This window comes from Asterias rubens, chromosome 22 (genome assembly GCF_902459465.1).
Source record: "Asterias rubens chromosome 22, eAstRub1.3, whole genome shotgun sequence".
In the NCBI taxonomy this organism is placed as follows: Eukaryota; Metazoa; Echinodermata; class Asteroidea; order Forcipulatida; family Asteriidae; genus Asterias; species Asterias rubens.
In genome coordinates this window covers 7,331,127-7,341,863 of record NC_047083.1, presented here as the reverse complement: position 1 = coordinate 7,341,863, position 10,737 = coordinate 7,331,127, and the positions used below count along the sequence as shown (strand labels likewise).

At 40.9% G+C, this 10,737-nt stretch overlaps 1 protein-coding gene across 3 annotated transcripts; it reads left to right on the top strand.

Annotated features, from left to right (window-relative positions):
* LOC117305234 (patatin-like phospholipase domain-containing protein 4) lies at nucleotides 1-9,237 on the top strand. 3 transcript variants are annotated; one of them, XM_033790054.1, is made up of 6 exons: nucleotides 1-85; nucleotides 3,319-3,431; nucleotides 4,493-4,679; nucleotides 5,798-6,124; nucleotides 7,120-7,185; nucleotides 8,794-9,237. In XM_033790054.1, exons 3-6 carry the CDS (start codon nucleotides 4,494-4,496, stop codon nucleotides 9,166-9,168), a joined length of 954 nt encoding a protein of 317 aa, XP_033645945.1. In that variant the 5' UTR covers nucleotides 1-85; nucleotides 3,319-3,431; nucleotide 4,493; the 3' UTR covers nucleotides 9,169-9,237. The 3 variants fall into 3 exon arrangements, with proteins under 3 accessions (XP_033645945.1, XP_033645946.1, XP_033645944.1); XM_033790055.1 differs by lacking the exon at nucleotides 1-85 and adding an exon at nucleotides 123-255; XM_033790053.1 differs by lacking the exon at nucleotides 1-85 and adding an exon at nucleotides 1,153-1,356.
* The last annotated feature ends 1,500 nt before the right edge of the window (nucleotides 9,238-10,737 follow it).

Here is a 10,737-nt window from a genome sequence, read left to right as displayed (position 1 = left end):
CTATCACATCAATGGACCGTGCGTTGATTTATGGTGAATTTAGTTGACCTGCATTGGAGCTGAAAGTGAAACTTTGAGCATTAAGGTAAGCTGTTATTCTGACTATAGAGCAATGACAATCCTATCGAGCTTTGCTTAAAAAAAAATAGGCCAACTACTGGCCTAATATTTTACCAGAACTGTAAAAAGTTAGTGTCGTCTGCTCAATGTGTGAGGCCCGGCTGCAACCTCACAGATTATTACACCAAGCACATGGTGAGTATGCCCTATAAATACATGATGTTTTTGCACTACTTTTGCTGTTCCACTGACTTGTTTTGGTAAGTACACACCATGTTGATGTATTGCAATGGGATTAGCTGTGTCGTGACACATTTTATGCCTTTTTTGCGATTTTAGCCAAGAAAGCTCACCAATTTACAGTTTGTTGACATATAGTACACGCGCACATCCCCAATATTGGATAACCTTTCTTTTACAAAAAAAAATAAAAATTTTTTAGCTACAGATACATATTAAGAAACTCTAATTGCAGATCTTGTATTCTACGAACCCCATCAAGCACTTTAATTCATCATTGACACAGCGACTGTTAATTGACATACAAATAACTGCTGCCACACAGTGATTTTCAAACTTTTGCTCATAAAATAATATGGACACGAAACAAAGTGTGTAGGCTATCCTTGAGTGTGGCCGTGCTCATGTACCAGGGGTCGATTTCACAAAGATGATCCTAACTTTGAACTAAAGTCTATGACCCATTAGGAGTTTATTGAAAACTTACGGCTAGTCCTATGAATATAGGACGAGTAATTCGTCCTAACTCGAGATAAGACTAGTCTTGACTCTTTGTGAAATCCACCCCAGTGTATACGATTCAATACACAAACTATGTGACATGATAATTATGTGGTACAAATCCCGCAATCAGTGTTCCTTCTTGATACACCTGTATATCATCAGGTGTTGTTTTGTGTAAACCCAGTTTGACCATGAATACCCAAACGATCACCCTCAGTGAGTTTAGCACCCCATAGGGTTCACTTTGTTGCCGGGAGCCATGGCAACATAACCTCTAACTCACAATGAAACTCCGGGGGTAGCAAATTCCTTGCATGGGTGACTGCAGTGACTGCAGTGGATATTTTGGGTGACGGTGTTGAGCGAAATGAGTTGCCTGTTGTCATATGATAGTAGGAGATATTTTGTAAAGTCAGAGAGAAATCACCCACAGAAAACTCCTTGCATTGGTGACTGTAGTGGTTGTCAAATTTTGACTATGTATGTGCAGGGAAGGGTTATCTCGTAGCCAACACGTGATCCATTTGAAGAGACCCAAGTATGACCACACAAGTAGGTTTATTTGATCAACTTTGCTATTTCTTTTCCGAGTGGTGTCAGTTTCGCTATTTTTAAGTGAAAGTCAATTTGTGTCACTCTTTTTGAGTGAAAACGAACTTCACTCTAGATCGAGTTGAAATTACCCGGCTTTCACTCTATTGGGCGAGTTGGTCTAAAAAAAAGTGTTTGAAACCGTTTGTTATGAAATGCATCTGGTTGGAAAAGTGTTTTAAAAGTAGAATTTAAATGTCCACACAAACATGCCTCGAAATTGCGCGGTTTTCCATTTATTTTGCGAACTAACACTGTCGGCCATTTTACGTGGAGTCAAAACTTTGACTCCACAAAATGGCGTGCCGTGGTTGTTCAAGACGGATAAGGAAAATCATGCAATTTTAATGCATATTTGGGCGATTAATATATTCTATTTTTAAAACATCTTTCCAGCCATATTCATTTTATAACAAACGGTTTCAAACACTTTCCATAGACCAACTCGTCCGATCCAAGGTGAGTTCCCTTTACAGGAACGTTACAGAACTGGTAAGAAACAAAAATCGTGAAGATCACAGATTTACATAAAACTTACACGGTCTAATGATTATGATAGTTGAAAACATCCCTTTAAATATTTCTGTCTGAAATGTCATATTTGATGAGAAATAAATAATCTAACTTCGCGTTTGGCATCGATGCAATGCACAATATTTTGTAATCGGTTTTTCACTATTCTCTAGTGACCCAGATGGCCGGTCGATCTCAAACTTCTACAGATTTTTCAGTTGATGTATATGGTGGATTACATAAAGTGCTTACACTGCCAGCCACTATTTTGCTAGCAAAAACCAATTCTGTAATGTTCCTTTAATGCTCCTTTAATGCTCACTCGTTTTGTCACATTGTGTCATGTTCTGAAAGAAGATCTGCAGTCTGCGACACGCTTATTTATTTAGCCGCAATATCGATTTGTGTTTGTCAGTCTCATGTAATTTTTAAACGTCTGGAAGACTAATAATTCCAATCAATAAAACAATTGTTGAGAAGTTGTGTTAGATTGTGTACTTATACACCCGTGGAGGCCATAGCTGTGTCCTGCACATTTAATATGGGAGCGTTCGTTTAGCTTCCCTGGGTCGACCCCGGTGTGTGGTGGTTTTTTTACCAGGACGAACGTGGGTAACTGTCTGCACACGTTCGTCCTGGAAAGAAAAAAACGCCACACACCGGGGTCGACCCGGGGAAGCTAAACGAAAGCACCCTATATACGTTTGGTTGAACCCCCGTTTGTGGTGACGTCCAGTCAAGGAAGAATATTAACTGGAATACACAAGAAATGTTACTGTCGGTAACGCTTCTCAGATTCAAATTTGGGGGTGATAACAAGTGTTATATTTTTCTACTAACTACATTAAAGACACTGAACACTACTGGTAATAGTCAAATACCAGTTTTTCGACGTAAAAGGAAAACCGTGAAGTTTTGAGTGATACTTGTGTGGATCATTATATTCTACTTTTAAAACATCTTTCTTACCATATGCATTTCATAACAAACGTTTTCAAACGCTTTTTATAGACCAACTCGTCCGATCCAAGGCAACGTGTTCCTTTAATTGTATCGAACCAGCCATTTCGTGTATGTTTTCGATCTCATCTGGGGCGAAGGGAGGGGACACCGGATCCTGCCCCGCCCATGCAACTGCTGCACCTGGTTATTTTAAGTGATCTCGCACAAACAAGCAGCCGTTAATCTCGTGCGTTTTTAAAGTGCATACAAACTTAAAATCGTTGTGTGTGTTGAATGTTTGTCTTGAAAGACTCTGTTCATAGCGACTGGTGTTTTCTACATTCTTCAGTTGTCTGTTCTGTCCTTGTAGCAGTAAGTGTGCAAACAGGAACAGATTCACACCATCAAAAGAACACCATTCAATCTGTGTAAATAATGACCATTGTTTGCATGTTAAACCGTGGACAGGTTTTTAGGTACTGAAAGAGTCTGTTGTGGCAAGAGTGTTATCGCTGATAGAGATTTCAGCAAGGTGCACACGGCTTCTTATAACAACAGTATTGGTAATTACGACGAATCAGGTGAGTCCATTCAGTTTGTTAATACCCGGCTCATTAAATGTCATTCAGGAAATTATGCTCCGTTTCATCGGCATTCATCTGTCAAAATGTAAAATCTCAACAGATAGACATTCATATGGTCGACCGTATTAAGTAAGATCTTTCGATTGCATTGCAGTCTTCCCACTATGTGTATCTCAACATATGCATAAAATAACAAACCTGTCAAAATTTGAGCTCAATTGGGCGTCGAAGTTGCGAGTGAAAGAAAATATTGTGGGAAACGGCTTTTATAATTATTATCAATAGCCTGTGTAAGTTTTATGTAAATCTGTGATCTTCACGATTTTTGTTTCTTACCAATTCTGTAACGTTCCTTAAGTGTCAACAGCGTTCGGCATTCCTTGGTCTTATTTAATCAGATTATTCAATTGCTTTAAGTTAACAAGTAAGTTAAAACGTCTTAACAAGTCGGCAGCAAGAACTACTCATTTTCTTCCAATTGTGAATCGATAGAAAATCAATGGTGCAAATTTAGTTCTTCTATATAGGATTCGCCTTTATTTGATGCCACGTCATATGAATTCGAAAGAGGTCAACGATTACAAAATGGTGTAGCTCGTTTATGTTCCACACCCAAGAGATAACGTCCCATCACTCATGGAACTTCCTTGGTTACCGATTTGAGAACGAATCCAATTGAACATTGCTGTTCTTCTTGTCTTTTTAAATGCTTGAACAAAACTACTCCTCGATATATTTCCACTCTACTGTCACATTACACTTTTTTGGTCAACATCTTGACATCACTCGCTTGGACGTTCACCGAGCAAGTAAAGTTCTCGGTCGAAAAGCTGTCGGTATGTAGCTTGGCCAATTATTTGGAACAATCTTCCTACTGTCATAAGAGAATCTGTTACTTTTTGTAAATTTCCAAAAAATCATGCTTAATGGTATTGATGGCAGCGCCTTCGGGGGAGGGGGGGGGGGTTGATTGTTTGTTTGTTTGTTTGTTTTGTATATTTTTTGTTTGTTTGTTTGTTTGTTGCTTACTTATTGGCGTTTAATGTGTCAACCAACAGGATGTCATCAGACGCCTGCAATCTGACCTTTGCAGGGACCTCATTCATGGGGGTCTACAACATAGGCTCAGCGATCTGCCTCCTGGACCATGGTAAAGAATTAATCCGTAAGATCAACTGCTACGGTGGTACATCGGCTGGAGCCATCACCGCCTGCATCATGCTCAGTGCACCAGAGAGACTACCGGTAATATGAAACTTAGACTGGTACCCTGACTTTATCAGAAAGGATAAGGACGGGTATTGGGTTTACAGAACCAGTGATTTCATTTGATACAATAATGTTCATTGGATAAACGTGCAGTGACGTAAGCTTTCTATATCTGTGTTTTGATTGGTCCCAGGTGACGCATGGCAGTTCTGCACTTATAGTGGGTGCGTTCGTTTAGCTTCCCTGGGTCATCCCCGGTCTGCCCCGGTGCGTTCGAATAGCTTTTGACGTCATTCCGGGGGCTCACCCAGGTCAGCCCCCAGTGCCCTGCTTGTGGAGTGGGTCACTTTGGGGCTGGCCCCAGGTAAACGACGTCACTACGAGAGTGGTGAGTGGTCGTTCGTTTAGCTCTTGTCAGGGGCTCACCCGAGTGAGCACCGCGGGGAAGACCCAGGGAAGCTAAACGAACGCACCCAGTATTTTGTTTTACACGTATAGTGTCCGTAGAATTTGACTGTGAAAATAATGCGAGATCAATGGTAGCCTACAATCGTACAACGTGACCGTCAAGATCTTGACGCATGCGCAAGTTCATTTTCTGGCGTAATTCACGAACCTCAAAGTGTGACGTCAGATGTTCAGGCTAGATGAAACTCGGGTTTGATCACTGAATGCCTTTCAACGTTGTCGCTGCAGCCAACAATCATCGCCTAAGTCACTTCGGCCATGGTTTGTCCCTACCATTCACGGGTGATTCACAAACGCCAATGCGTTTTAATACCTTGATTACAAAATTTAACTATTTTTAAATACAGAAATGGAATTTGATCTTTAAGGGGACAAGGGCACTTTCAGTAACAAATCTTATAGTCTATGGGAAAACTTTTGAAGGGACACCAAGGCCAAGACCATGGACAAGAGGTCATGGCATGCGTGGCCTCTGTCGACTGCTTATATAATTCTTATAACCCACCCGGTCGAACACGCGTGTTGACGTACTGTTATTAGAATCAAATCTTCGATTTCTGAAGATTTTAAATAAAATGTTAGCTTACATTAATTAGACTATCCTCTTTTGGTTCAATACACGTTTGCTTTCCAGTGTGTTCTTTAAATTCCCAACAACATTATTTTAAACCGTGTTTTGAAAATAGGAGTACCTGCGATCGATCTTTGACCTTTCTGCATCAATAACGGCTATGACCTCTGGTGCCGTGACCCCTGGATATGACCTCATGAGTGACATCCGGAAGATCCTCCAATCACACTTAAAGGACGATGCGCATGTCCGTTGCTCGGGTCGACTCCACGTACCCATCATGGAACTGGTCTCAGTGACCCCTGACCCGAGATGCAAAACGACGGCCATTATTCCGCAGCCGACTAAGAAGCCAAATGTTCTTGAATTTGGCGGGAAAATTTGGGCGTGTGGAGAGAAGAAAATTGTGACGTCATTCAGCTCAAGGGAAGAATTAATAGAGGTAGGCTAATGACCCATTTTGAATCCACAGCTTCGGCTCCAGAATCGGCTCAGGCTAGCTTGGCCCCGCGGTTGTTTCGACACTGTTGCGCGCGGTTTGCGTTCGCGCTAAGGGCTTCAGACTAGAAGACGTAGCTGAAGCCGAATCCATGGTTTTGAAAAGGGCCTGTATAAAGAGTGGTGCGTCCCATATCGCCCTCTTGTGATTTTAAAGTGTTTGGGCAATTTTCTAAACTGTGGTATTGTCTCCGGCTCAGGCTCCTTCTGCCTGTTTATTACTCCCCCTTTACCGAAAGCTTACGTCTTCAAAAGAACTGACGAAGCCAAATTTATTTTTTAGGAATTCGTGAACGGGCGTCATGGATTTGCGTCATGCTAGAGACTTACTTATAGCCCCCTCTAGCTTACAGAGACGCCGCGTTGCAATCAGACACTCCCCCTGCATGTGGGGGGAGGGGAGCAAAGATTTGGGGTGTTAAATATATGAAACCATTCTTTGTGTGCATGTTTTGGTCCAGCAAGGAGTGGGGGCGACTGCGCCTCCCCCACCCTCTTTTTAAAGGAACACGTTGCCTTGGATCGGACGACTTGGTCTATAAAAGAAGCATTTGAAACTGTTTGTTATGAAATGTATTGGTTGGAAAGATGTTTTAAAAGTAAAATATATAATGATCCACACAAGTATCAATCAAAATTGCACGGTTTTCATTTTACGTCGCGAATTAACACGGTCGGCCATTTATGGGAGTCAACTTTGATGGCCGTGTCAGTCGACTGGGTAAAACGAAAACCACGCAATTTTGAGGCAAAAATGTAGATCATTGTGTTCTACTTTTACAACATCTTTCTAACCATATCAATTTGATAACAAACGGTTACAAACGCTTTTTAAAGACCAACTCGACCGATCCAAGGCAACGTGTTCCTTTAAGCCAATGCAGTGACTGTACTTTTTTGAAAAGTTGAGAGCTCTTTGTTTTTTTCTTAATGAAACAGGTTCTGTTGGCAGGTACATACGTGCCTTGGTTTAGTGACTGGAAGGCCCCGTCGTACCAGGGGAAGGTGAGTTTATTTTGGTAATGATTCAGACCACCTTTTCACTCTGTATGGTCCAAAACATCTTATTAAAGGCAGTGGACACTATTGGTAATTGTCAAAGACTACCCTTCACAGTTGGTGTATCTCAACATATGCATGAAATAACAAACCTGTGAAAATTTGAGCTCAATCGGTCATCGAACTTGCGAGATAATAATGAAAGAAAAAAACACCCTTGTCACACGAAGATGTGTGCGTTTAGATGGTTGATTTCGAGACCTCAAGTTCTAAACCTGAGGTATCGAAATCAAATTCGTGGAAGCCGTTTCTCACAATGTTTTATACCATCAACCTCTCCCCATTACTCGTCACCAAGAAAGGTTTTATGCTAATAAATATTTTGAGTAATTACCAATAGTGTCCACTGCCTTTAAACGGTGTAAATAAGATCGTCTGTTCAGAGCCGAAAGTGAATGTTTTAAGCCGGCCTCAGGTCGACCTTGCGTCAATAAAAAAAACAGTCGGCGACAGACCTTTTTATGATCACACTGCGCCTGAGCTAAGACCTTCGGGAACTTTTCAATCGGCGATTACTTACGACCTGAGCGTAGCTGCGATGATTTTAAGACAATCTGAAAGAGTCGCCGCTCGAAAAAATTAACAGTCGCAAGAGTAGAACAATTTCAACTTATACGACGTGATCCCGACAGTAAGGAACCAATCGCAGGCGCGATTTCTCAGTTGTTGTGACCTGAGCATATTTTGTCTGCGTGTTGCCGACGGTTTGTTGCGGGCGCAAGAAAATCGTAGGTCCACCTGAGGCCGGCTTTATTTAGAAAACGAGTGGTTCGTTTTGCCAAATAAATACTTTGATGACAACTTATGATGAAAATAATCGCAGGCATATTACTTGGGCGGGATTCGACCCCATCGACCTTTGCGATTTAGAATTGATCAATGCTGTAGAATGCAAAGGTCGTGGGTTCGAACCTTACCGAGTAATGCCTGTGATTTTATTCACAAAACCGTAGGGAAAGTACCGAGTATACAGTGATAACACACATCGGTGTGTAGGTTAAAAACAATTATAAAGGAACACGTTGCCTTGGATCGGTCGAGTTGGTCTTTGAAAAGCATTTGAAACCGTTTGTTATGAAATGCAAATGGTTCGATAGATAATTCAAAGGAGAATAGAATGTTCCACATAAACATGCCTCGAAATTGCACGCTTTTACGTCGCGAAGAAACACGGTCGGCCATTTTGTGGAGTCAAAATTGTGGCCGACCGTGTTAGTTCGCGACGAAATTTTACGGTTTTCCTTTTACGTCGCGAACTAACACGGTCGGCCACAATTTTGACTCCACAAAATGGCCGACCGTGTTTCTTCGCGACGTAAAAGGAAAACCGTAAAATTTCGAGTGATATATGGATCATTTTACTTTTAAAATATCTTTCAACCATTGTATTTCATAACAAACGGTTTCAAACGCTTTTCAAAAACCAACTCGTCCGATCCAGTGCAACGTGTTCCTTTAATGTGCTTTATCCCCATGCAAATTTAACATCTATTAAATAAAGAATTTAAAATAATGTTATGTCTCTATATCCTAATTTGAATGCTTGAACTCCAGTTCTGGGTCGATGGTTCACTTCTCAACACAACCCCCGGTGGAATCGAGGATCTTCAATTTCCAGAGGGGACCCTCATAACAATTTCCCCGAACAAACAGGCCGCCCACTATCGTCCACAAGACAATATCACCACCACCTGGAAAGACATCAGCCAGGAACGGTTCGAAGCTTCCCCTTTCAATATGTACAGGGTTCCGATCAGCTCCGGGGGGCAACGCGGGGGGTATGGGTTTGCCCTGAACCCCCCTCCAAAGGACGTACTGCAGAAAGTGGTCCAGACGGGTGAACGAGATGCGCAGGAATTTCTGCGGCGCTATGGAGTGTACGAAGGTCCTATTGCCGATCGGCAGCGAACAGACGGCTTAATTTCCTAATGTTTTTTTTAAGGCAGTGGACTCTATTTTTATTTTATTTTATATATGCTAGTCGCCAGACAAACAAGGTGTGGGCTACACTTATTTTTTTCCAGGGGCCGTTGCCACCTACTCCTATGGCTGAAACAGGGTTACCCCCTTTACAGTCCATACGGATGTAGGCTTGGTAATTACTCATGATAATTATTAGAATAAAACCTTACTTGGTAACGAGTATTGTGGACTGCTGTTGATAGTATAAAACATTGTGAGAAACGGCTCCCTCTGAAGTGATGTAGTTTTCGAGAAAGAATGAATGTGCATGAATTTGATTTTGAGACCTCAGAATTAGATGTTTAAGTCTCGAAATTAAGCATCTGAAAGCACACAACTTCGTGTGACAAGGGTGTTTTTTCTTTCATATTATCTTGCAACTTCGATGACCAATTGAGCTCAAACTTTCACTGGTGTGTTATTTTATGCATATGTTGAGATACACCAAGTGAAAAGACTGGTCTTTAACAATTACCAATCGAGTCCAGTGTCTTTAAACATAATTCGGAACATGGTTTGCAATTTTGTGGAGTCAAAAGTTTGGTTGTACAAACCAGAAAATTCACCCAATTTAAAAAATTGCCTTGTATCGGTCGAGTTGGTCATTGAAAGGCGTTTGTAAGCGTTTGTTATAAAATGTATATAGGTAGAAAGATGTTGTAAAAGTAGAATACAATGATCCACACAAACATGCCTCGAAAATGTACGGTTTTCCTTTTACCTCGTCGACTAACACGGTCGGCCATTTATGGGAGTCAAATGTTTGACTCCCATAAATGGCCGACCGTGTTAGTTCGCAGAGTAAAAGGAAAACCACGCAATTTCGAATCAAATTTGTGTGGATCGTTGTATTCTATTTTTAAAAGATCTTTCCAACCATTATGCATTTTATGACAAACGCTTACAAACGCTTTTTATAGACCAACTCGTCCGATCCAAGGCAACGTGTTCCTTTAAAATGTCTGTTCAACAATAGTCAAGGCATTTTACAGCCCAATACGCCGAGCTCAATTCGCCCCTTGCAGTCAAATACGACGTAAACCGAGTCCGGGAGATGGCAAAACATTTTTCCCCACCTTTTGGGATCAACCCTGTATCATGTCAAAGAAAAAAATAACGATATCTATATTTATGATGTATCTTTTTTTAAATTCACTTTTATTTGAATAAAATAATTAATAACTTTGGTACACTTTCCCCAAAAATATTATGCCTTACTGCTGTTTAGCTTTTTGTAATGTCAAATTATGAGTTTTAAACTAAATTGTGAATAATTATTATGTACTTCAGGCAACATGGCCTCACAAAATGAATACTCAAGTAACTTTAATGTTACAGTCCCAATTTCGAAAACATTTGGACACTACAGTTTATATCTGTAACAGCAAGATAGGACTTGTTTTGCTTTATTTTGCCATCGACAATATTATGTTCACAGCATTGTGGTGCACCTTTGATTAATTCAACTGTAGTTTAGGGTCATACATTTCTGCTTATAAAGCTAGTGCGATAAGGTATGAATAAAATGACACGATT

Excerpts from the sequence above, each read along its gene's own strand:
- LOC117305234 (XM_033790054.1), top strand. The coding sequence starts at position 4,494 with ATGTCATCAGACGCCTGCAATCTGACCTTTGCAGGGACCTCATTCATG. Across the intron at positions 6,125-7,119 it reads CAAGGGAAGAATTAATAGAG|GTTCTGTTGGCAGGTACATA; the intron begins GTAGGCTAATGA and ends TTAATGAAACAG. Across the intron at positions 7,186-8,793 it reads CCCCGTCGTACCAGGGGAAG|TTCTGGGTCGATGGTTCACT; the intron begins GTGAGTTTATTT and ends CTTGAACTCCAG.